The 26,730-nt window shown below is 50.3% G+C and overlaps 1 protein-coding gene and 1 long non-coding RNA gene across 23 annotated transcripts in view; both read right to left on the bottom strand.

Annotated features, from left to right (window-relative positions):
* Positions 1-2,074: 2,074 nt before the first annotated feature.
* Positions 2,075-9,860, bottom strand: LOC309854091. The gene is made up of 2 exons (XR_014306093.1): positions 9,602-9,860; positions 2,075-2,442 (listed from the first exon to the last, which is right to left on the bottom strand). It is a non-coding gene; the product is annotated as an uncharacterized lncRNA (long non-coding RNA).
* Positions 9,861-10,717: 857 nt separating this feature from the next.
* Positions 10,718-26,730, bottom strand: part of TRRAP (transformation/transcription domain associated protein) — a 113,065-nt gene continuing 97,052 nt past the window's right edge. For all 22 annotated transcript variants that reach the window (XM_082712679.1, XM_082712681.1, XM_082712699.1 and 19 more), the window contains 7 exons: positions 25,799-26,060; positions 21,992-22,217; positions 20,835-21,052; positions 18,312-18,496; positions 14,208-14,411; positions 13,926-14,120; positions 10,718-11,870 (listed from right to left, as the gene is read on the bottom strand). In XM_082712679.1, coding sequence (XP_082568805.1) covers positions 11,586-11,870; positions 13,926-14,120; positions 14,208-14,411; positions 18,312-18,496; positions 20,835-21,052; positions 21,992-22,217; positions 25,799-26,060 — 1,575 coding nt within the window. In that variant the 3' untranslated portion in view covers positions 10,718-11,585. The remainder of the gene's footprint in view (positions 11,871-13,925; positions 14,121-14,207; positions 14,412-18,311; positions 18,497-20,834; positions 21,053-21,991; positions 22,218-25,798; positions 26,061-26,730) is intronic.

The raw sequence follows: 26,730 nt of genomic DNA, 5'->3' as shown, positions 1-26,730 counted from the left end.
GGCCGGGAGGGAACAGTGCTGGGCGCTGTAGGCTGGGTACTGGCCCCCAGGCTCGTGGGCTGTCAGGCAGGATGGGGACAGCCCAAGCTCCAGAAACTACCTCTGGCCTCAAGGGCCCAGCTGCTCCTGGGATGGGGACTGTCCTTGTGCCTGGGGAGTGCCCACCAGTGGCTCTCCTGCTTCACCTCTGGTCGTGGGGCCAAGTGGTGGCGCTGCTGCAGGGGACCTCAGCGGGGGACCAGCCACACAGATTGCTGTGGGAGATGGTGACAGGGTTAGACCTGTTTTCCATCACAAAGGGGCTGCTTTGAGCAGACAAGACAAGGAGGCCTCCTGGAGGAAAGGCGGCACCTTGGAGCCGCTTAGCTTCCTCAGAGTTTGGAGGCCTTGAAGCGACATGAAGCCAGACTGGGGGGAAAAATCAAGAAAAATAAATCAAATCTGGAGGCCATTAATAATGATCCGGAAAAGGGCACCTGGGTGGCTCAGGCTCAGTGGGTTAAAGCCTCTGCCTTCAGCTCAGGTCATGATCTCAGGGTCCTGGGATGGAGCCCCGCATCGGCCTCTCTGCTCAGTGGGGAGCCTGCTTCCTCCTCTCTCTCTGCCTGCCTCTCTGCCTACTTGTGATCTCTGTCAAATAAATAAATAAAATATTTTTAAAAACATAATAATGATCTGGAAAGCTCCCGTTCTTCACTTGGGCTTCAAGGCAAGAGTTTCATGAGTTGAACAAGCGAAGAGAAACCCCAACGTGGGGCACAAGCGAGCCGACAGCTGCCGTATGAAAGCTCAGTCGAGGACCTGTCATCACATCTGTCTCCTCCCTCGGGAGCCAACAGAGGACCGAAGGGAGGCTGCCCATAGCCCCAGGAGACGCCCTGCATCAGCATTCTCCTCTCCAGGGAAGCACGGAGCTACTTCCAGAAGCAGGAGAAGGCTGGGGGAGAAGAGGGGTCAGTGCGTGCAGCAGAGCCAAGCCATGGGGCGGGGAGTCAGGTCAATCCTGCTGCAGGGGAGACCGGCTGGCGTCACAGGGGGCATGGAGGGGGCGGGGGACTGGGTGGGAAGGTTCTGTCAGGAAGCAGAAAGCCCATAGAAGGCATGTCACAAGGATCTGAAGACTGATTGATGCAGCTCAGATACTTTTTTTTTTTTTTTTTTAAAGATTCCACCCATTTACCTGACAGAGATCACAAGTAGGCAGAGAGGCAGGCAGAGAGAGGAGGAAGGAGGCTCCCCGCAGAGCAGAGAGCCCGATGCGGGGCTAGATCCCAGGACCCTGAGATCATGACCTGAGCCGAAGGCAGAGGCTTTAATCCACTGAGCCGCCCCTAGATACTTTTAAAAAAGTCTTGAGAGAAGACAAAACCAAATGTGTACTAGAACAGCAGGGAAAGAAATCACCAGAGCTCTTCTAAGTCCCCGTTTAAAATCCCCAGAGAACGATTCAGGGCAGTCAAACAGCCATAGATACACGTATGAAACCATTATGTTGTACACCTTGAACTAATGCAATGTCCTAGGTCAACTGCATCTCAATAAAATTGGGAAAAAATAAAATTCCTACGCTTCCATAAAAAATTAAAAGTTTGGGGGTGCCTGGGTGGCTCAATTGGTTAGGCGTCTGACTCTTGATTTCGGTTCAGGTCATGATCTCAAGCCCCGTGTCGGGCTCCACGCCGAGCATGGAGCCTCGTTAAGGTTCTCTCCCTCTGCTCTTCACTCCCCTGCTCCTGCTTGTCACGCTCTAAAAAACTAAATGAAAGTTCGAGATCCTTTAAAAATCTATCAATAATAATTTACATTGGAAATTTATAGGCTCTTCCGGGTCTGAAAAATTGTTTTTTAAGTGTAGTGGAGGGGCGCCTGGGTGGCTCAGTGGGTTAAAGCCTCTGCCTTCAGCTCAGGTCATGATCCCAGGGTCCTGGGATCAAGCCCCGCATCGGGCTCTCTGCTCAGCAGGGAGCCTGCTTCCTCCTCTCTCTCTGCCTGCCTCTCTGCCTACTTGTGATCTCTGTCTGTCAAATAAATAAATAAAATATTTAAAAAAAAAAAAAAAAAAAAAAAAAAAAAAAAGTGTAGTGGACACACGACGTTACGCTAGTTTCCGGTGTACAACGCAGGGACTCGATGGCTCTACACCTTACGCTCTGCCCCCCGCAAGTGCAGCGGCCGTGGGTCACCACAAGGCCCTATCACGATACCAGTGACCATACTCCCCGGGCTGTCCCTTTATCCCCCCGACTTACTCCTTCCATAACTGGAAGCCTGTACCTCCCGCTCCCCTTCACCCATTTTGCCCAAAACGCCCCCACCCTCAGCATTTGAAAAAAAATATTTAAAATAGGCTTGGTTCACCTGATGGGGTTGGTGTAGTCTGACTCATTCTTGCAGCGCTATAGGATTCAGGTTCTGATCCCTGAGTCCGAGAACTCCTTTACTCTGAGGAAAAAAAATCAATTTATATTAACTCATGATCACATAAAGAAAGCTTGTGCTGGGCACAGAACCTGGATGTTAAAAATTTCCCATTTTCTTTTACGATTCTCTTAAAAACAAAAAAAAGTTGCAGAAAATGGAAGGTAAGAGTTCAGCAGAAACTGCATAGATGAAGAAATGAATCTCTATTGACGTTCGATCGAGAATTAATTCCCTGTGTAAATAGAAAGGAGATCTTTCTGAAGCATTTTAAAAGGTCAGACATGTATGTGAACAGCTGTAGCCTGACCAAGAGACCAAAATTCTTCCGGAAACATCAGGAATCCTCAGTGGCTTTTCCAAGGCCATCTCATTGCCCGTGACAGAAACACGGTAATTTTAGGAAAAGAAAGTGCAGACTTTAGACAAAATTTACTCAGAAGGAATTAAAAGCTTAACATATGTCTCCAATATTTCAAGCGAAGCATCTGGCAGAGGCCCAAGAGGCCCAGCAGGGAATCTTCTGGAACCAGACTCCTGAGAAAGCAGGAACTCGGAGCTGTGATCATACAGGGACCCAGGGTGTGACTGTGTCCCCCATAGGATCAGGCCCTCTGGAGCAGGGACCCTCCACTGAATGTGTCCGTCCTCCTGATGGCTGGGCAGACCCGGATGCTCGGACGCTCACCCACCTAGAAGCATAGGCCAAGATGCAGGTCTTCCCCTCGGACTCCGTTACCCTAGGGTCCCAGGGACCGAGCCTGAGAGCACCCGTCCTTTCGAACATTCAGGAAAACAAGGATGCTACCCTCCAGGATTTCTCTCCTCCAGTGATCCTTGTTGGCCCAACACACACTCCACTGACAACAGAAATGTCTACACCAGATGCTGGATCCCACCTCCGTCCACGCAGTCTGAGGCGGTGCTCTGCCTTCTACTGTGACAGCAGGACGATCCTGAACCCGACCCCGACAGCTTTGTCTCTACAGTAAAGTAACTAGGAATTTTCTCTCGTTTAGCTTTACTGCTCTTAATTCAGAGTTTATACGTGGGGTTCAAATGAGTATCCTGATGAAATTATTTGTAAGGATTAATAACTGAAGAATATTTGAATTTGAATCTTATAACTTAAATGATTCTACTTCACTCTGTTTGTGGGTAGTGTCAATACAGCATTTTCATTGCTACTAAGGTCTGTTAACATAATCCATAAATCACTCATTTCTAAGATAATCTTGACACTTTTTTTCTCGGTTTTATTGCCGTTATTTACAATCCTCTGGGGCTTACTTTACAGTTATATTTGACGTAAGAGCGAATCTGGGTGGCTCAGTCGGTTAAGCGTCTGCCTTCAGCTCAGGTCATGATGCGAGGCTCCTAGGATCGAGTCCCGCATCAGGCGCCCTGCTTTGGGGGGAGTCTGCTTCTCCCTCTCCCTCGGCCCCCTCCCCTGCTCGTCTCTCTTGCTCATTCTCTCAAATAAATAAATAAAATCTTAAAAAAAAAAAAATAAAAGAGTGACTCTCCGGAGTAACTGTTCCTTTTTTTCTGTGTCTAGAGAGCGTGGGAATGGAGGACAGATTTTGGTTGGTGTCAGGTCACTCACCATGGGACCCGTGCTCAGAGTCCTGGAGGATTTCAAAACTTCATTTCTGTAAATCGAGGGCTGGATTTCGTCTAGTTTTTAAGACTGAAGTATTTGTATAAATGCATTTTCATTTAAAATTCTCTTAATTTACATTTTGTAAATTATAACTCAATAAATTATAACATTTAAAGGGAAGGCCTAGGGATGCCTGGGTGGCTCAGTTGGTTGGACAACTGCCTTCGGCTCAGGTCATGATCCCGGAGTCCCGGGATCGAGTCCCACATCAGGCTCCCAGCTCCATGGGGAGTCTGCTTCACTCTCTGACCTTCTCCTTGCTCATGCTCTCTCTCACTGTCTCTCTCAAATAAATAAATAAAATCTTTAAAAAAAAAAAAAAAAAAGGGAAGGCCTAGACAGTGACGGCCGCCAAGAGGGCGGATGAGGACGCTCCGGGCCTCACCCCCACCCCCCCTCCCAGTGGATGACTCCAGACTGGCTGAATTAACCTTACGGGTGGGCGGGCGCGCTGGGAGTCCAACATCCACAGCCAGCAAGCAAACGCCCATCAGAAAAAAGCTACATTCACAATGATAGGACATTTCCAGGTGTGTGCCCTTGCCCCACTCCCTCCTTGGTCTGGCACTGCATGGTTGGGCGGGTGGGGCGGGCATCCAGGTCCCCTGTTCCCTTTTTTTACAAATGGGAGGGCAAAGCAGCCTGTCAGAGGCTGGGGGACTGGTCTTGGCGTCACCTGACTTGGAGATCGGTCAAGAGCAGCAGAGCCTGAATCTCAAAAGTAGAGGGAGCTCAAGCAGCAGGAGGCGTGGTCTGTTAAAACTGCAGGCCACCTGCATGGGCACCAGATGAATGACTGAGGAGCAACACAACATCTGCAGCATCCGAAGACGGGGGGGGGGGGGGGGGGGGGGGGGGGGGGGACGGGGGGGGGATATGCTCTCAGGAAAATGAAGACATTTAAAAGCAGCTACATGGCACTTAGGCGGCTCAGTTGGTTAAGTGGATACCTATGGCTCAGGTCATGATCATAGAGTCCCGCATCAGGCTCCCAGCTCCACTGGGAGTCTGCTTCTCCCTTCTCATGCTCTCTCTCTCTCTCTCTCAAAGAAAGAAAGAAAATCTTAAAAATAAATAAATAAATAAATAAAAGCAGCTACGTATCTGGGATGGGGGCGGGGGGAGGGATGCGAAAAGCTTACACACAAGCCCAAGGAAAAGCCTGAGAAGACATTAAGCCTCCATGTTGGGCCAACCAGCAAAAGTCTTCCTCTGCACAGAAAGGGTTGACAAAAACTGGGACATTTCTCAAATGCCCAATTTTCAGCAAAAGATCACAAGGCAGAAACAAGAGAACGTGGTAAGCGTACAGAAAATACTATAGGATATACACCAAAGCACATGAGAAAGGAACCAAAATGTCCCTACAGAAAAAACCAACTGAAATCAACTGACCCCAAAGGCAGGCAGTCATAGGAGGAAATGAGAAGGGAGAAGAGCTGAAAGATAGAAAACAAAGTGGCAAAAGCAAGTCTTCTCCAACCAGTAATCGGTTCCGAGGTAAACGATTCATACCTGACAGACACATACAGACACTATCCAACATCATCTTACCTCCAGAAGAACCTAAGAAAATACAAAAAAACTGTTAGGACTAAAAAACAAATACATACCGCCTTCCTAAGGAGACTTGTGACATTTTAATCAAATTAGTCCTCCAAACAAGAGAACAATACTACTTACGTTAAGAACATGTGGTCCAGGGGCACCTGGCTGGCTCAGTGATGGAGCGTGTAACTCCTGATCTCAGGTTCAGGAGTTCGAGTCCCATGCTGGGTACAGAGATGACTCACTTAACTTACATATGTACATAAGAAAGAAAATATGGTCTAGTGTAAAAATAATACTGTGTCGTGAGGTTTAACATGTAGAGAAGTAAAATGTGTAACATCAACAGCACTGAGGATGAGGGGTGAAAAGGAAGTTACTATTAGGGATTCTGACATGGGTGATGGGGTGTAATCACATTTGAACGTAGACGGTGATCTGTTGGAGAAGAATACAGTAACTCTCGAAAATTCACTAAAAACATGGCATACTATCCAGAAATACATAAAAAAATTTTATCCCTCTAGATTCATGAGGTTTAGGAGTCAAAATAGTCCTGAATTATATTTGGTGGTATTTTAAGATTTTTCATCTATTTTCTATGTACAATGTAGGTCCACTTTTTTTTTTCGTTTTGGGCTCCTCATTAAATTTTGGAATTAAAAATAAGCTAAAGATAAGAACTACCTTACACTATTTATACAGAATCCCATACAATTACAGTATGTTTAGTATTTCTCAAACTTTTCTTTCAGACCAGGAAAGTACACTTGACCAGAATCAGTAGACTGGTATACAGTAATTAATTTTTCAGTCTGCCAAAGATAACATTGAAAAAATCAGTAACAATCACCCATATTACTAGCATTTCATTTAATAAGGACATTTTAATAGCAAAACTTCTCATGATAAAAGACTGTCATTGATCTTTACGAACCTCACTTTGGTGCATCGATTTTTCTCCTCTTTCTACTGATGGGCAAAACTTTCTGCACCAGCTCAAAGAGGGTTCATAATCCAGTGTTTGCTACCCTTGGTTTTCCCCCATTCTCCCCTCCCCCACAACTGGGTTCATTCATTAACCAGGGGTGGCCCATGTGTCCATCAAAATCCTCATTTCCCCTCCTGCGGGACCCCACCACCACCTTTGCAAGCTGTCTTCCTCTACACTTCTTCCCCCGTCTTTCTCCACACTTCCAGAGCGCCACCATTTCCTTGAGACTCAACTCACATCTTTAAGGTCCCAAGATCTTTTCTGAAGTGAAGGCTTACAGAAAGAACCTTTAGTCAGTTCTGATTTTCAAGAAACGAAACTAAAGCTTCCTAGATTTTCAGACTCTTTTTCACCATGTTCGTCCAACAACTAAAATGGTTTTCCCCTGAAGAAAATTTATGCCAGCACTATCTTGAAAGAAATGTTTTTTCTTCCTGATAAAAAACCAAAAAACTGTCTGAACTTGAAGACAAATTCAGTGATATGGCAGGAAAGGGAATAAACAAACAGAAATCATTTGTTTCTGTAGGTGAACAACGAACAACCCAAAGATGAAGTTAAGAAATGACTCCACTTGTAGTAGTATCAAGAAGAACAGGAATAAACTTTACCAGGAAAATGAAATACTTATACACTCGAAACTATAAAATTATAAAATGAAAAATTAAGACAACATAAATGGAAAGACATTCTGGGTTCACGGATTGGGAGACTTAATATTGCTAAGATGTCCCTACTGTACTAAAGGATCTACAAATTCTATGCAACGCCTACAAAAACCTAACAACACTTTTGCAAAACCAGAAAAATCCTCCCTAAAATTCATAGGGAATCTCAAGGACTCCCAATGAGCCAAAACAGTCTTGAGAAGAACAACGTTGGCGGCCTCACACTTCCTGATTTCAAAACACACAACAAAGCTACAGTCATAAACATAGCTTGGCACTGACATAAAGACAGACATATGTAAGGGGCGCCTGGCTGGCTCAGTTGGAAAAGCATGTGACTCTTGATCTCAGGGTCGTAAGTTTGAGCCCCACACTGGGTGCAGAGGTTACTAAAAGAATGAATGAATGAACGAATGAATATTTTAAAAAATAAGACACACATATATATAGACCAATGGAATAGAATAGAGAACCCATAAATAAACCCCCTCATACATGGTCAAATTGACCATTCCATGGAGGATGGCTCTTGGGAACAAATGGCCTTTGAAAAACTCATATCCACGTGCAAAAGAATGAGGTTGAACCTCTCTACCTTATGGATCCAAGATTTAAATGTAAGAACAAAAGTATAAAAGTCTGGGGCACCTGGGTGGCTCAGTGGGTTGAGCCTCTGCCTTCAGTTCGGGTCATGATCTCGGCGTCCTGGGATCGAGCCCCACATCAGGCTCTCTGCTCAGCAGGGAGCCTGCTTCCGCCCCTCTTTCTGCCTGCTCCTCTGCTTGTGATTTCTTTTTGTAAAAAAACAAAAACAAACAAACAAACAAAACCCAAAAAAACATACCCCCAAAAGACCCCAAAACTATAAAAGTCTTAGAAAAAACATGGGGGGAAAACATGGTGACATCCGGTTTGGCATGATTCCTTGGATACAGCAACAAAGCACACAGGCAACGACAGAAAACTAGATAAACGGCTACATCCAAATTCAAAACTTAGCTGTGAAGTACTATCAACAGAATGCGAGGGCAGCCCACACAATGGGAGAAAGCACGTGTAAATCCTGTACCTGTAAGGGATTAGTATCCAGAATATATAAAGAACTCCTACAACTTAAAAAAAAAAAAACCAACAACCCAGTTAAGAAATGGATAAAATATGTGCATAACTATTTCTCCAAAGAAGATACACAAGTTGTCCGTAAGCTCATGAAAGATGCTCGAAACCAGTAATCACAAGGGAGATGCAAACCCAAACCCCAGTGAGACAGGTGCCACCCTACACCCGCCTCCGGTGGTTGCTACAAGAAAGGAAACGAACATTGACAAGGATGTGGAGAAATAAACCCACGTACGCACCAGTGGGCAGGGTGTAGAAGGTTCAGTGGCTGAGGGAAACCTCAAGGCAGTCCTTCGCACAATTCCAAATAGAATTACCCTAGGACGCAGCAACTCCGCTTCTATGCGTATCCCCAAAGGACAGAGCGCTGGGGGCCCAACCGGAATCTGCACGACCCTGTCCACGTGGCATTCATCACAATAACCGAAGCAACCGGTCGAGGGACGCAGATAACCAGGATGTGGTGTGGACGAAACACGGGATCGCTCAGCTTCCAGAAGGAACCGCGTCCACGTGCTCTAACACAGACGCCCAGGAGGATGGATGCCGAGGGAAGGAAGCCAAGCACAGAAAGACAGAAACGTACGGTTCTATTTACCGGAAATGCCTGGAGTAGACACATCCACAGGACAGAAAGCAGAAGAAGAAACTGCCAGGGGCAGGGGGCTCGTGTTTAAGGGAGGCAAAGCTTCCATTTGGGAAGATGAAGAAAGTTCTGGAGAAGGATGGTAGGGGTGGGGTGGGTTACACAACCATGTAGCGCTTAATGTCACGGAGCCGGACACTTAGAAATGGTTCAAATGGTGAATCTTTCTTTTTTTTTTTTTTTAAGATTATTTATTTATTTATTTGACAGGCAGAGATTACAAGTAGGCAGAGAGGCAGGCAGAGAGAGAGAGGAAGAAGCAGGCTCTCTGCCGAGCAGAGAGCCCGATGTGGGGCTCGATCCCAGGACCCTGGGATCATGACCTGAGCCGAAGGCAGAGGCTTTAACCCACTGAGCCACCCAGGCGCCCCTCAAATGGTGAATCTTATGTAGATTTTCCCATCACAAAAGTGTTGCCTGCTTCTCCTTCTTCCTCTACACCCTGATCCCTACTCATTCTTTCTCACTTTGCTTTCTAATAAACAAAATCTTAGAAAAATACAAACAAAAACTTAAAAAGGTAAGAGTCTAGTAACAGTCCTTACCTTGCAACGGTGCTTAGAGAATCGAGGGCACAAGCCGGGTGTGGTTCCCACAAGCAGACCGGTTCTCTGGCTTCTCAGCTCCAGGTCCCCGGCCTTTCCACGTACTGATGGCGCATAGAAGGTGCTGGAGCTGCCCCGAGGAACACGCTTCTGCCCTCGCTGCTCCAAGGCTGGTTCTCCTAGAAAGCGGGGGCAGCGCCGAAGGCACGGCGTGGGCGAGCCTGGCACAAAACCCGGCCCCCCCGTACACAGGCCTCCCTCCTCCGAACACCGACCACACGTGTCTGCCACTGTGCTCCACAGCTGACGCCCCTCTGAGCTGGGAAGCCCTTCTCTGTGAAGTGGAGGGCCGTCCCCTCAGGATGCAGGGACCCTCTACCTTCCAGGACTGGTGATCCGTGCAGCGGCCCCACCTTGGGGCCACCAGCTGCCATCAACCCTGCCTCCCAGGCGCAGACGGGCCCCTCCGCGGTCACCTCTGTGTCTTCTGCACATCTGGTTATGCCTCTTGGACTGGACTTTGTGGGGACACTGCATGCGATCGGCCACAGGCTTCCCCCATGCTGGCCTGGGGCATCAGGGGACAACAAGGTTGGTAAAGGCAAGGCCTGGCCCAAGTCCCGGCCCTGAAAGGGGTCCTGCCGGGCAGGCCCTGAGTTGTGGGAAGGCGGTCCTCCTCCTCAGAGCAGACAGAGCTTCCCAGTGGAGTGAGCCCTTTTAAATTCAGAATCCTAATTGCATACACCATGGGCTCAGGAACAGGAACCGCAACCCCCCCACACCCACTGCAGGCCAAGCTGGGGGCTGGGCAAGGCCGTGCACAGAGGCCACCCGGCAGCATCCCTGAGCTGGGGAGACTAAGCCAAAGGGACCAGACCCCGGGCATGGTTCATACCGTCAGAGTCGGGACCAGCCTTCTCCGTCACCATCACAAAAGCCACTGCATGTGGGTTCCGACCCCGGAGTTCCAAGCTGAGACCCCTCCCAGGCGTCACTGGCTTGTCACCAGAGAGCCACCCTGAGCATGGACCCTGCTAGCCCGGCAGGGCGCGGTCCCCAAGGGGCCGAGGGCACACCGCACAGAAACAAGCATTTCCACACATAGGGGAGGACAAAGCCTTTTATAAAATATTTATTCTAAAAAAATCACACTGTACAAATTTAGATAGAACATTCTCAATGCTCGTATTTATAAAAATCTGAACAGAACAGACTGGAGTGAACAGACAAACTTTGTGGCTGTTTCCTTTTTAAATTAGGAAGGAAAAGTGTTTTTCCAGGTACGATGATAGCAGACGTCCCGCAGGCGCCCGACACGCAGCCGGTGAGAGGCGGATCGGTCCCCGGGCCGCTGCCCGAGTGCGCTCTCCCGGCGGAAGTCACTTCCACCGGCCCGGGCAAGGCCGCCTCAGGGGCCGCAGGAGGCCCTGCTGAGCCGCGTCGGCCGCTCCGGGAGATCCCCGAGCTGGTTCCGTACAGCAGAAAAGTTTGTGCTTCGAGAAAGGCCAGCACAATGTGTTCATAATTTCCTGTTTCTCTAACAAAGCGGGTTTTCTGTACACTTGTTACAAAGGTCTGTACAAAAGGACAAAGCTCCCGGGAGGTGTCGCTTCTGAGTTAAAAATGGACAATACGGAACTGTCTTCCGCGGCTCAAGCTGTACATTCACACAGAGGGAGGAACACAGTAAAAAAGAAAGAATTCACAAATTCCAGACCGGGGAAGCCTGGTTTCGTAAAAGGAGCGGCAGAAGCTCAGATGCTTCCGCTCTGCTCTGGCTGGAGGCCCGGCCCCCGTCCCGGGCGGGTGGCGCCCCCCACCCCAAGCTGCACGTCCCGCTCCCGCACTCGAGCTGTCGGGAGGCGTGGGGGACAGGGGCGGCAGCCCGGCGACGCCGCGGAGCTCGCAGCTGGAGCTGGGACAGGCGGACCGGAGCGAGCGGCCGGCGGGCGCGGGGCAGAGGCGCATCAGGACCCTGGCGAGCTCACAGCCACGGGTGCCAGGCGGGGTCCATGCGACACAGGTTGTCCAGGCTGTTGGCGGCGGCCACCAGCGTGTTCACTTTGCTCTCCCCGCCTTCAAACTGGGCCAGGTTGTGCAGGCGGGTCATGATGGCGGTGACCGCCTTCTGCACCAGGGAGACCAGCTGCTGGCTGTCCATGTTCTCGGGCTGCCCCGCAGCCGAGAGCGGAGAGGAGGTGTCCTCCTGCGTTTTTTTGTGCCAAGCAATGATCTCGTCCCGAAGCACCGTTTTCAGGATGCCATCCACCTGCGCCGAGAGAGAAGGAAACGGCGCTGGTTTAACCGCGAGCATCGCGGAGGGGCGGCTTCCTAACAGGGCTGGGCCCGACCACGGCAGGAGCCGCGGTGCCCAGGGCCTCGCCAATGTGCCCGGGAAGCCGCCTGGGGTCGAGCGGTGGCCAAGAGGCCCAGCACTTTGATCTGGTCTGAGCAGGGCACACGTGTCCCATGGCACCCGCTACTGCCACACCACTTCCTGGAGCCAAACGTCTGTGTCACTCCACGCGACCCGTCGGGGCCTATTCCCAGCGCTGCAGCCAAGAGTGAACAGGACAGAAACACCAACAGCCCCTTGCCCTTAGGGAGCTTTGTTCCTAACAAAGAAATGCCTGGCATGCCCTGCGGTGATGGGCACGTGCGAGGAACAGCAGGTGAGGCAGCCTCAGAGGGGGTACTTGGCGGGGAGAGGGGCTGGTGACGAAGTCACATTTGGGCTGAGAGAGGAAGAAATCAAGGACGAGAAGCATGTGGCTGTCACCCGACCCCAGCGCAGACTCGGGGTTCCAGCCCCAGCTCCAACACTCCTCGCCTGGGTGACTCTGGAAGTTACTTAGCCCTCTGTGCCTCAGTTTCCCCATTTACATACAAGGCATAGTAATAGAGCCTCCCAAACATGTTTTTTAGAAGATTCCCATACAGAATGGTCTACATTTTAGCCAACTTAAAGGCATTCTCTACATTTAGGCTGTTAGGAAATTTGAGTCCAAAGTTTGGAGAACAGCCCCGAGCCCTTCCCAGCTACACTGCGCTGTCTACACAAAGAGTAGCACATGGCGTTATCCAAGTTGTAACAGGCCTTTGAGACAGGGGGAGCCTTCTTTGTTCTGCTTAAAGTTTTGAAACATGCCATTCTAAGACCTATCCAATCAGTGTTTCCAGAAGTGTAACATTTCTATCTACCTGAGGACTTCCCATTCCAAGCCTTACGCCGCAGGTACGGGACTGTGAACTCGCTGCATCAGAGCACAGACGGCTCCTCACAGAGAAATCCCAGGGCTATTATTTTTACTCCTGTTATACTCCTGCTCTCCCCAAAATGGACATGTGCAACCGAGAACGGAAAACCAGAAGACGTGTGTAACGTAAAGTCTGAGTTCACAGTTAAGCATTCAGCTCATCATTTTAAAACCGTTCTGAGTCTGCGCTTTTGGAAAGCAACTGGTATCTGAAGGCCTCTCAAGGCACAAACTGCTCATCAGTAGCAAAAAAGGAGGGGAAAAAAAAAGGTACAAATGGTTCTAGTTAGAAGAAAAATAACCTGCGTTCAGTCCCCGGTTGCAGGGAATTACTCCAGAGGCCAAGACAGGCTGGGACTTGAATACGAGAACTGGGTTCGAACCCGGCAGCCCTCCGCGGTGCCGTGAACTCCGACAGTCGCTCGCCTTCCCTGCCCTTGCTCCCTTGTCCATACGACCGCCCAGAGCAGCTGCTGAGAAGCCACCATGGCAACCAAAGGAGCCGCTGTCCTGTCACCATGTCACTGTGACAGAGCCGCCCCACCGCTTTCTGTGGCCGACACCATCCATCACGTCTCCCACCACTGGGTCTCAGGGTGTGCCTTGCCTGTCACAGTCCTTTAGGCCCTGTAGCCACGCGCAAGTCAGACAGGTGCCTGCAGACAACAATTTCGCCCTTTTATTTTTAGGTGATCTCTACACCCGGGGTGGGGCTCGAACTCGCCACCAGAGATCAAGGGTCACACACTCTACTCACGGAGCCAGTCAGGCGCCCCTCTTCTGCACTTTTGTAGCAGAAAGCATTACAAAAAATATAGAACAGAAGACAGCTACGAAACCAAGTAAACAAAGCTGCTGAGCAGCACTAATAGTTGAGAAAGTCATCCAACAGAGGCTTCCAATTTCTCTGTGTAAAACTGCTCCCTCAACATCGCCTATGCTATTAGACAGCAAAAATTTTGAGACGCTTTTAAGAACCCTGAATCGTATGGCAACAGCAAGCCTTCTCCTTCCTTACCAGCAGACCGGCAGCCTGTCGGTGGCCCCGCGTGTGCTGTGTGGCCTACCTTGAAGTTGGGTTGGGCGAAGCAGCGGGCGACAGCGATCATAGAGGCCGTCAACGGGCCAGAGACGCCGATGGTGGTCAGAAATTCGGAAATGTTGGGGGTGAGGCGAAAAGGGACAGGCCGGTTGGCATCTAAGTCTCCAGTGGCATCGTTTATATCAAATCGGAAGTAGGCCACATTCAGCTTGCCGGTGTCCTAAACCCCGGAAGAAGACAGTCTCAGAACTCCCGCGGCACAGCGCCCACATGGAAGGACAGGCCCTGCCCAGCAACACCCAATTACCTGCGCGATCTGTAACATCTCGGGGTTGAGTCGATTTAAATGCAAGACGAATTCTGCAAAGCCAATCAGTGCGAGCTGGATGGTGAACATCTTCCGGAAGGTCCAGTAGTCCGTGGCGTTGGGGAACGTGTGCAGAGCCCACTCTTTGAGCATGCTGCGTGGGACCATGTTACTCTGAACTTCTTTGAGGATGTCTCGAAGGACCTGAAATGGTAGATCACTCCACCATAGCTTCCCTCGACTTGTTTTTTCTAAAGGAAAACTCTCAAATTGTATTTTTGTACTTACTTGGCACCAACAGTGTGACTTCTGTTGACACACATACATATATGATGTCATTCAACTAAACACAGGGATGTCAGTTTCCCTCTCCGGCTCATGTCGTAAGCTTAGAGCAACAATAGAGCCACCTGAGTAAAAGCGTTAGCGGCATGATACCTGTCTTACCAAAAATTTAGGTAAAACCCAAATACCGCACCTTGTTAACTACAGAATATGCTGGAACAGTTAACAAAAAGAACAAATGAATAATTGGATACTGACACTTCATACCCGAGACTACTAAAGACAGAAGTGCCCTAAACTGCAGGATGTTACACACCACTTCACACTGAATTCTGTGGACGCCACAAATTCAGAGATGGTCTCGATAAAAAACTTTACTAGAGTTAATTTAGTTCTTGTTAGACCAAATGGTAAGGGCACAACGTCTGTTCTGGGCTAAGTTCTACCCATGGGCTTTCAGTAGCTACTAGAATGCAGGCCCTAAGCAACCAAGAACCACACAGACCATCAAGAATACTAGCACAAATCATAAAAAACAAACTAAATAACAAACAAAACCCCACACTTTTATATAAACTTTGGAAAATTTTTTAAATTCTGGAAATTAAAGGCTTACAACCATCTGAGTAGCTTTTACTCAAGAACTCTCGAGAGGGTGAATCCTAGTGACAGCTTTGGAACAGTAGAATTATACTATTCCCATCCCCTTTTCTCCACTTTCACGTTGGCCTTGAAAACCAACAGCTTTGCACCCACGGCAGCTGGAGAAACCAGCAGCCTAAACAGCCACTGCAGTGGGTGAATGGGTTCAGTGAGCCCCCAAAAGCTCATCTCCAGAGAATTATCACTATTCGTCTTGTCTGGCCTTCCTGAAAAAAGCCCCATTCATTGGGCTTGTCTGGCTGAACTCAAGAGTTCAGTCAGTGAGGAGTATCCATTTCAACTGAAGGACATTTGCTGAAAGCAATCCGTGACAACGGTTTAACACCGCAGATGCCCGAGACAGTGATACCAGCTGCAGCACAAAAGACTACAGCAAACAAGAGGAAGAGCTAGGGAATGAGATAACCACATGAGACTTTGAAAAGCTTCAGTATATTCCTGAGAAACCTCAGAAAGTCCTACGCTCTCACAGGTGGTGACTATATAAACAGAAGTGCAAGCTAAGGCAGAGATGTAAATTATTTGGACATGTTGAAGGCATCTCTCCCCTTTCCCCAACACAAAGAGGCCTTCAAAAACGGAGAAGACTTACTGCTTAAAGGCATGTGAGAAAATCTCTGTGAAATCATTGCCTAGCTGAGCAGAGATTTCCATGACTGCACATGACAAAAACACTTTTGCAAAGTAGTCCAGGAAAGTTACTAAACAAACAGCAACAATAACAAGCCTTGGGAAAAGGATCTGATTTCTAGAGCTGTCACGTATTACTAGAAATACCAGTTTTTCAACAAAAAATCATGAGGAAAGTGAAAGAACAGGAAAACACGGCCAATACACAGCAAATAAAGTGAAGTCCTTGTATACAGAATATAATAAGAATTCTTAGAATAACAAAAAGACAAATCATATAATTTAAAAATGAGCAAAGGACTTGAATAGACAGTTCTCCAAACAAAATATGCAAATAGGCAATTAGCACATGAAAAGCTAAGCTGATCAACATCACTTGTTATCAACCAAAATGAATGAGGACGACTCTAACCAAAAAGACAGGATAATAACTACTGGCAAGAACGCAGAAGAAAAGATAAGCTTTATACACTGTAATCACCTGGGAGAATAGTTTGGCAGTTCATGTAATGTCAAACAAAACTGACCATGTGACCTGACCCATCCATTCTACTGAGGTGTATGTCCAAGAGAAATGAAAACATACATCCACACAAAAACATACACGAAATGTTCATAGTCCTTAGCACTGGCTGCAAGTCAAAAAGTATATAAATAATCAAGGGCGCCTGGGTGGCTCAGTGGGTTAAAGCCTCTGCCTTCAGCTCAAGTCATGATCCCAGGGTCCTGGAATGGAGCCCTGCATCGGGCTCTCTGCTCAGCAGGGAGCCTGCCTCCTCCTCTCTCTGCCTGCCTCTCTGCCTACTTGTGATCTCTGTGTGCCAAGTAAAATCTTAAAAAGTATAAATAATCAAAAAGTCTGCCAACTGACAAAGAGATAAACTAACCATGGTATTAGTCACACAAGGGAATATTAAGGAATAAAAAGGAACAAACTACTGATACATGCCACAAAAAAGCACATATTTTCGGGTTCCCTTCATATGATATGAACCAGCATATTCACGGTATGCGTGAGACTGCAAGATTCGTGGTTTCCAGTGTTCGGGGCAGAGAGGAACAGGGAGTGAGAGTAATGGGTATGAGGCTTCTTTTGTGGGTGATGAACTGTTTTAATTCTTTTTTTTAGCTTGAAAAGGAAGCTTCATGCCCAATGTGGGGCTTGAACTCCTGACTCTGAGATCAAGAGTCACACGCTCTACTGACTGAGCCAGCCACGTGCCCCTGGGTTGATGAAATGTTTTACAGACGAAGAGTGGTCATGACTGTACAACTCTGAGTATGCTGAAAACGCTAAATTGTACACTTTATTTTATTGTATTTGAGGGGTGGGCAAGGGGGAGAGAATCCTACGCAGGCGCCACGCTCAGGATGGGGGCAGGGAGCTCGATCTCTCAACACTGAGGTCAGGACCTGAGCCAAAAATCAAGAGGTGGATATTTAACCAACTGAGCCATCCAGGGACCCCTGAACTGTACATTTTAAAGGGTGAATTTTCTGGCAGGTAAATGATACCTCAATAAAGGTATTGTAAAAACCAAAGGATGAAGCAGACTTAGTAAGGTAACAAGCCAGGTGCAAAGAGTAAGAAGGGGACATGACACTGGATTGTTTTGTACCGTTGCCAGCACCTCGAGCTGGCCGGCAGGACCCCACTCCGTCTCTAAGCTGAACCGACCGTCACCCTCATCAGTCACACAGCCGGTTATAAAACACTAGGGGACCCTCATGTCAGCAAATATTTGCAAATGGAGAAAATCAGTTTCCACACCAAAGGCAAATGCAGCCTTAAGGATTCAATCCATTCTTTTCCCACAAACACCCCAGGACTGTCCCTGGTCCACAGAGTGACCAGGCAGTGGCCTGTGACCTGATGAAGCCCAGATGCCAATTCCCAAGGGAGGCCGCAAGCTCTGTCCGTGGAGGTCAGTGAGGACAGATGGATTCTGCATGGAGGCAGGAGGCTGCACCGGACCCCGCAGGCCCTCTGTGCCCTGAGCACTGCCAGGGTGGCTGAGACGAGCACCCCGTGGGCTCCATCTTGCTAAAAACAAAGTCTCCCATGCCCCAGACTAACCAAAGTGCTGACATGAGGGTTCCCCGGTGTTTTATCAACAGCCGTGTGACTAACGAGGGTGACAGGTGATCCACGTAGAGATCCTGTGGGGTCCTGCTCCCTCCCGAGGGAGTTTCCCCTCCGGACACAGCTGGGCCGACGGGTGTCAGCACTCACCCCTTTCTGTATTTTAGGAACTATTCACAGTACGGAGACCGTATGACACCTAACGCCCCGCAACCAACCAGAGGAACGTGACTATGAAGGGATACACAGCCTCGTGTCCCTTAGATGAAGGCTGGCTGCCAAGTGAGTTTGCCGTAAAGTTACTCTGCAGCAAATGGCATTGCATTAGGGTCCCCGGTTATCTCTTTTCTACCACCTCACCCGGCCAAGGAGGAAAAGGTACCTCTCGGCTGCCCACGAGGCCGCAGACAGACCCTGTGCTCCCGACCGTCCCAATTCGGTACCTGGTGGCTGGCTTGGGTCCCGCGGGCCTGCACGGTGGCCAGTCTGTCATAGTACCGGGAGATGGGGTTGTCGTGCTCGATGCCCTTCTTGGCACAGCGCTGCTTGTAGATCTCCACGAGGGAAAGAGAAGAGGGGTTGTCCTCCACGAGGCGCATCTGTGGGGACACCGCCACCACTCGTGGAACTGGGGAGGAAGGAGAAGGAAAAGAAATGGGAGCAGACCGAGAACCCGCCCGGGCAGCGCTCGACTCCGCTTCCGGGGACGTCCCGGGAGCAGCTCACTCAGCCCCTTGGTGAGCAGAGAAGGGGGTCAGGACCGGAATTCACACACTGTGTCCTAACTCCGCGCCTGCACACGAAGCCCGGTGCCCTGGCGGAGCCTGAGCTGCCACCACCTTGTGAAGAAGACACGGGTGAACGGAAATTCTTTAGGAAGCGATCTTCAAAAATACAAACTAGAGACTCTACCAACAATTCACTCTTTCGAGGCCCTCCCTCGCCGGCTTCCATCAGGAGAGTTCCAACCTCCCACTCGCCCCAGGCGCCCGTCCAGTGCGGCTTCGTTAACTGCTCCTCCGGGGCCGGGAGGGCTGGCCCCAACTAGGACACCCCAGCTCTGCTCTGTGTTCTGGGGTTCAGCTACGGGAAGCTCCCGGGGCGAGTCTGCTCACTCCACCCGGTTACTCCGTGGAGCTGCACTGAGAGTGGGGCGCACCCGGGACCCCGACGACCCTTCTCGCACTGCAGAGGCCGCTGATGAAGCAGTTCTCCTCATGTGGTGACAATCTCCACTGGGACGGTCCCCAACCAGAAAGCGCCAGGCGTGCCCGCCCCAGGGGCCAGACAGCCGCACTCACTCCCCAAGTTTGTCTTCCCATTAATGCGATCTCGGAACCGGTCACTGGACTTCTGTGAACTTGTTTCTTCATCCGTAAATGAGAGTATAGTACCTACCCCATAGGGCTGCTGGCACATTAAATAATACTTTAAAGATACTAGATCAAGGTACTATTACTAAGAATCTAATTTTTTTAAGTAAGCTCTATGCCCAACTGGGGCTTGAACTCCTGACTCTAAGAGTCACATGCTCTACTGACTAAGCCAGCTAGGCTTCCCTTAAGACATTTTTTTGGAGAATATTTTGTAGAAAGTGGAGAAATCTCCAGAGGACAGCAAAAAAGGCCTCAGAATCAAGCTTGTCCAGTGTGGGGTCACAGCAGCCGCCGCGCGGGTGTTGCTGAACAGTCCAGAGGAGGCCGTGACCCTGTGCTGGCACCAGCCTGTCCCCAGGCCCCTGTGACTGCCAGAACCCACACTGGGTTTCAGTGTGATGTGTACACACACACACGCTTCAGCCCAGCGTGAACCTGGCCTAACATCAATGAAAGCACGACTGGCACTGCCAAAGGTTCAATCTATTGAGATTCCTGTGAGGGGCGCCTGGGCAGCTCAGTTGGATAAATCTCTGCCTTCGGCTCAGGTCATGATCCCAGGGTCCTGGGGTTGAGCCCCGCATCCGGCTCCCTGCTCAGTGGGGAGCCTGCTTCTCCCGCTCTCTCTGCGTCTCCCCCGTTTCTGCTGTGTCTCTGTATCTCTCTAAATGAATAAACTTAAAAAAAAAACTTAGAAAAGTTCCACTGTGACTCGAAGGCCCCTATGAATTGTCGTTTGATGCTGACAAAGAGTTTGTTTCTTTGGAAAAAGCAAAGAACCATCTATTTTACCCCCAGACGAGACCCACATTATAGAGCACGTTACGTACATGTTAACAAGCATATGGTTTTCTACAGACTCGTTTCTGCGATCTACTTCTTATTTCAGGGATACTGAACTTAAGGGTAAGGGATTTTGAGTCAAAATGGGTTGGATTCTTAGTGGTCAGAAAGAAGCTCTGTCCAGGACCAGGTAACATGCACTGCAACGGGTTCCTAGCCTCAAGGATGAGACGCTGCAATGTTCTCACTGGTTCTCTTCTGGGATAACAGGTCACCTCTGGCCCCATTAGAGACAGAAACGGGTCACTTATAAATGACCCACAAGTTGGTATGAAGAGACCTTACTCAGAGGCTGCCGGTCGCCACATGACCAAGATTTCTGCGGCCTTCTCGGGGCTTCTCGACCCCCTTGTGCTGCACTTCCCACTGGAAAGGCACGCTCTGGCCGTGGCCACGCGGTGCCATGTGAGCTCCAGGAGTCTTTGGAGATGGCCCACAAACGCGCTCAGAACACGGCCTGCGCTCAGCCCACGCTTCACCAGCACATGGCCGGATTCCCGGGCAGGGAGGCGCAGTAGTGGGCATAGACGTGGCACCCCCTTCTCTAAACCAATACTCATCAGACACTCGTCTTGCACTGAGAGGCCTAAACGTTGGGGAGCAGCTTCTCCTGGGAGCGGGGCCCTCCTTCCAGAACCTTCTGTGCGGGGCACACTTCATGGCATTCTCCACTCCTGAGGGCGGCACACATGCAAACCCACAAAAACCAAGGGGAATGGCCGCGCCCCCAAAGTGCACCTCTCATACCTGTGAAAAACAGGTGCCTCTTCGTGGTTTCCTTCCTCTTCTCCAGACAGGGGTTCAGCAGGCGGAGCAGTTGCAGCACGCGCTCCTCCCGCCGCGACTCGGTCAGGCAGGCGTCATTCATGACGAGGTACGGGTAGATCTTGCCATTGTGGCCGCGGATGTAGAGCCTTCGGGCCGCGGTGTTGTGCTTCTGCACGATCTCCACCCTGGGCATAAACCTACCCAAGCGGGCACACGGTGAAACCCCAGCTCCCCAAGCCCCCAAATGCCAGTCCCTTTGAGAAGAAAAGGGAACTCTACACGAACGACATCTGGAGACAGACTCCCGCAGGCACAGCTGTCACACGCACCGTTTACACCTTACGACATGGAGGGGGAAGACCCCTCAGCAGAGGGAAAACGCAGGAAGAGGACACAGTAGCTTTAAAACATTCAGCCACGGGGTCCTGCCTCAGGAGCTCAGGGTGAGCTGCTGATTGGCTCTGAGGACCCAGCTGCAGAGCTGGGGGGGTGGGTCCTGAACACGGGGAGCAGGACAGGCAGGCCCAGGACAGTCACGGGGGCTGTAGGGAGCGGTGCCCTGGCAATAAGCAGGAGTAAGCGTGAGGACTGCTGGCCCTTGCCGTCACCTCCCTCTCGTGGACCAGGGAGCAGGGAGGTCTGGCCAGAAGGGGAGTCACATCTGGAGGGCCAGGAAGCCCGATTCTGAATGCACAAGAAAGCAGACTTCTGGGTCTGCGTGTGACCATTTGTTACAGAACTTCTGACATTTACCGTAAGACAGAACGTCTACTCTAATACCGTTTTATAAATGTCCAGTTCTGTTTTGAATACCGAGCTTTAGGAGTTCTACAGACTGGGTGACTTTCTATTCTGTTCAGTTCCATGGGGATTCAGAAAAAGTTCTTTTAAAACCAAGAGAAACACACACTTGACTCAAGACATTTCACCCATCAGCGAGGCCAGGCCCTTTAAGTGCCTGATTCCTGAAATCCCGGAACAATCTCCCATTCTCCCCTTACGGGGGGGCAAGGAGAGCACAGGGGAGGGTCAACAAGCCTGGATCACCGCGCGAGGTCTGCCCCGAGGCCCGTCCCATGGTGGGGCTGCCCGGGGTCCCATGCGTCAGTGACCACCGCCACGCCGGGCACACTCACCGAGCAATCTTGATGTAATAATGGGTCGGCTTGGGCATCAAAAACTCCCCTGGAATTTCTACTTCAGCTGTCTGTGCCGAGAAATTGCTCAAAAACCGGCACTTTTCTTCTATGAGGAAGAACTTCGGAAGCTGCTTGGTTTTAGCCTCCAGGATTTTGATCCACTTTTTCAACTTGGAAATAAGATTATGAAGCTTCATGGATCCCGGAACACTGAAGTCAAAATCTTCAAAATAAAACAATTAAAAACACTTTCAATCATCTGGGCTATCTGGAATTCACTACAAAAGCATGCTCAAAAGCCTCCCAGGTAGGAAAGAGGCATGTTTTATTGTACGTCTAACCCGGAGCCAAGAAGATCTTCAGTCCCCCTTGCTCTTATGTGTGAGTCGCAGCCTGAGCGACTTCTCTACTGACCCCAGGACGAGAGGGAAGGGACGAAGTGCCCAGAGGAAGCCTCGCCCCGCGTCACCACAGGCCCTATGTGGGCCTCCAAGGGGCACAGGAGCCCACCGGCCAGCCCTGAAGGTCACCACCTTCCGCCCACCCGCAGCCCTGCCGGACAGCAAGCGTCACACTGGGGAACCACGGCCCTGTGCCAAAAGACAACACTGCAAGTAACCTGAGGCTAAAGGAGAAAAAAAAACCAGCCCAGGCGAATACTAAATTGTAAGTCAGTTCATCAGAAGAACTTAAGGCAAGAAACTGAAATGACAAAAATGGAAAACGTGTACTTTTCATTTAAGCAACTGAAATACCCGATTGCTGTATATCTCAGATTTTCCTAAAACTCGGCATTAAAAGGTCAATTAAACCGAAAAACTGGGCGCCTGGGTGGCTCAGTGGGTTAAGCCTCTGCCTTTGGCTCAGGTCATGATCTCAGGGTCCTGGGATCGAGTCCCGCATCGGGCTCTCTGCTTGGCAGGGAGCCTGCTTCCTCCTCTCTCCCTGCCTGATTCGCTGCCTACTTGTGATCTCTCTCTGTCAAATAAATAAATAAAATCTTAAAAGGAAAAAAACAAAACAAAACAATAAACCAAAAAACTCTTCTTAAAAAAAGTGTCAATTCCACACAGACAAGCACCAAGGGTGGAAGAGGCTCTCATTACTCGAACTTGCCAGAACCCAAAGGTCAGGATAAGCCGAACCGTCTTGGTCACAATGGGAGCCACCATGCTCCGCGGACAAGGACTGGGATCTAAGACGCGGCAGGGGCCCTTCGCAAGCGAGCGGATGGGCTCCCAGGGGCCTCGCGTGGATGCTCTCCTGCAGTCAGGCTGTGCGGGGGGGCCTGGCGCAGACCCCCGCCCCCTCCACCATCCTCACTGTCTTCTCCCGACCACCCCCTCCAGGGCCGCAGCAGGCTGGGCTGGGGCCAAACAGAGAAGGTGAGTGGGGTCAGCAATGTGCCTGTGGAGCCAGGACCCAGAGGAGGCCCATCAACACCTACACAGGGGCCCGGGAGGGCCATGGCCATCCGAACGGCCAGAAGCACCGCCCCCGCCAGCAAGGCGCTCCCATGTCCATCCGCGCAGACACCCGTGTGAGCCCTCTGGCCACGCCGCTTCTGCCCTGAATCCCTAACTCCTGACCACCACGGACCCATGCTCCGCCTCCATCCTGAGGTTAGTTTACAAACATTTCCTGAGCGCGGGCCATGCACTAGGTGTCCTTTCGAGGTAGGCTTTTTGCACTCAGCACAACGTGAGGTTCGTCCAAGTTGCCGCACCAGTGGCTAGCTCCACTTTATTTTTCTCCTGTGAGCACGGCTGTGGCTTGCTCTGCTCATCCATTCTCTCAGTTTGGCACTTCCGCAAATCAAAGGGCTGCGGCCTTCGTGTACAAGTTCCTGCATGTCAGTCAGTCCTCATTCCCTGCAGTTACGGTGATGTACAGTCTTTGAACTTTCCTCCACCTCCTCACTGGGGTGGGTGTTAGTAGCCAACACAGGTGATGGGGCCCAAGAACGGAGATGGGGTAACTCTCCTCCGCTGTGTGGACGAGAACGTGGCACTGAAACACAGAGCTAGTCCTTCCTGGGAAAGGAGGACCAGAGGGGCTGCATACGAAACGCCCATGCTGGGGCGCCTGGGTGGCTCAGTAAAGCCTCTGCCTTCGGCTCAGGTCATGATCCCAGCGTCCCGGGATCCAGTCCCGCATCGGGCTCTCTGCTCTGCGGGGAGCCTGCTTCCTCCTCTCTCTCTGCCTGCCTCCCTTCCTGCTTGTGATCTCTCTCTCTCTGTCAAATAAATAAATAAAATCTTTAAAAAAAAGAAACGCCCATGCTTGGAAGGTCAGAGCCTCAGAGCGGTCTTCCTCCAAGTTTCAGGTTTTGTATTTTTTCATATTAAAATCCGAACAACTTGTCTCACTCTGAATTCTCTATTTCAGACTTCATTCGATTTAATAAGTGGACATTTTAAGATTAAAAACACACGGAGTATCATTTCCCTTGAGTAAAATAGGATAGTTTCCGTAAAATTCATCTCAGACTCTTCCTTCGTCAGGGAATACGACCGACCACATTGTGGGAGCGTCACAAAGAAAAAAAATCGAAGACAACGGGAGTGCTTCAGTGGAAAAGGTGCGAGGGGCTCATATTTTATTGTTCCAAGAGCATCTTCTTCAAGGTGGGGTGCACTGGGAGAAGCCCCTTGACCTTAAAGGGAGTTCAGCATCACCTTTAACGACCCACTCACAGCACAAGGGGAGAAAATGCGGGGCCCTGGGGCTGCCTGGAAGGACAGCAGGACACGCCTCATCTCACACGGATCAAAAGGAAGTCACGGCTGTAGCTGCAAAGCAGACTTTGCAATCAGCGGGATAAATATTTCCTTTTATAGGACTTCACCCTCGTCTACACAGCACAGATCCTAGCTGTGTTCTCTGCATTAGGAATTCTTGAAAGATATTTTAAATAACTAGCAGTGTGAACTATTATTCTATGGTTTAGTGTCTCTATGAAGAAAGAATGTTCTGGAGTGTTCTGGAGACACTTATAAAAGCAGTAATTAAACAAGAATGTTTCTATTCGCTGGATTACTGAGCAGAAAAATCTTGTTTCCCGTGGTGGTAACTCGGGGGTTGACACTCAACACAAAGGCCTGCAGAAGTTGCCCAGGTGGCTAGAGAAACGCTCTGAGGCCTGGGGATCACTGGGCTCCCATGTCAGAGGATGGGCAGGTCAGCAGGGTGGCTGTGGGACACAGTCGGTCAGCCTGTGTGTGCACGCGCTGCGGGAACCAGGGCCCACCTGGCAGGTGAAGACTGAGACCAAAAGGGACTGGATTCATCGCCACCGATCAGACGACCCCGGAGGCCAAAGGTTCTCACTCTTGGGCGTCTCAAAAAATGCACGAACCCAAACCAGGGGCCAGTAATGATGATACAATTTCCTTGTATCATTTCTGTCACCTGAATCCACTACTGGTTTGAATTCTACTTGTCACCTTAAACCCTGCACCTTTGTGCCCAACTCCCCTCCAAGCATTCAGTTTTCCCACAAAAACCAAGGGGAGGGAGGGACAGGAGAGGGTGGGTTCAGCCTCAAACCCTCCTCTTCTGAACACCCTCCGACCCCTCACGCAGAGCCTAGCTCCCACCTCCACCCGTCACTGGAGAGAAGGCAGTGTGGCCTCGGGCTGCGGAGAGTTACGGCGACCTCATGATCAGAGTCCACATTTTAAACAGCCCAGTAAGCTCAGCCATGTCCGCGCTCGTGAAAACCAAGAAATAACAACTAGCTGATGTTAAAGACAGAGGAAGAATGGCAAGTGGAACCTTCTCTAGGTACAGGGAGGGACTCACCAGTTGTGAACTGGCCCTTCAGCTTCTGGAAGACGGGGTCCTGGGCGGTGGCCTGCGCCCGCCTGGCTAGAGACTCGGAGGCCGCGCTGGAGAACATGGTCGAAACGTTGGACACGTTCTCCAGGCCCACCCCGAACGTGCTCACCAACTTCTTGACGAAATTTAGAGTATGGGGGGTAATTTTGGCATCTGACACAGCTCCGCTTTTCTCAAACGCAACGGAGTAACATTTCGCCAGGCCCTGCTGGAGCTGCCTGAGAACCTGGTGGAGAGAAACCCAGATACGTCGCACGGCAGCTCTCAAGGCCAGCAGCTAAGTGACCACCGAGCATCCGCCCAGCACGTCCCCTCCCCTGCCTCCCGGAGCACAGGAGGTGTCAAATCAGCGAGAACCGCACAGAGCGAACCTGTGCTCACCCCCTGGGCACACTGCACTGTCAGCGGTGTTTTTAACCATAAGGACCAAGTGTCCTGAATGTTAAAACAAAACAAAAAAAATCCTCCACTTTCTTAGACATACACCTACCCTGATGATTAACCAACCACAGGAAAAACCTTCTATGCAGACAGCTTTGAAGTTACTGCTGCATGTCCGCGCAAACACACACACGGTAACAGTAATAACAAGGGGGCCTCTTGGCCAACAAGACAGACACCGAGATACCAGTCATCAGCTTATACGAACACCATTCAGGAGAGGGTCTGGCTGCTGAAAGTACACTGAAGAACGGACTTCACTTCTGGAGTTCCCTATGCCACAGCCCCCGCCCAGTTGCCGCCCGCCCCCCATGGCTGCTGCTGGCTAACTGGTCTCAGATGTGAGCACAGTAAGCAGGGTAAGGCCAGGACTGGCTTTCCCGATCTCATCATCTTCTTCAGGCGTACCCCGCATCAGGTGTTCGAGGCTGTGTTCGTACGCAGACATCTGCTAC

Source organism: Mustela nivalis, assembly GCF_964662115.1.
Source record: "Mustela nivalis genome assembly, chromosome: 19".
NCBI classification, from domain to species: Eukaryota; Metazoa; Chordata; class Mammalia; order Carnivora; family Mustelidae; genus Mustela; species Mustela nivalis.
This window is presented reverse-complemented; position numbering and strand designations above follow the sequence as displayed.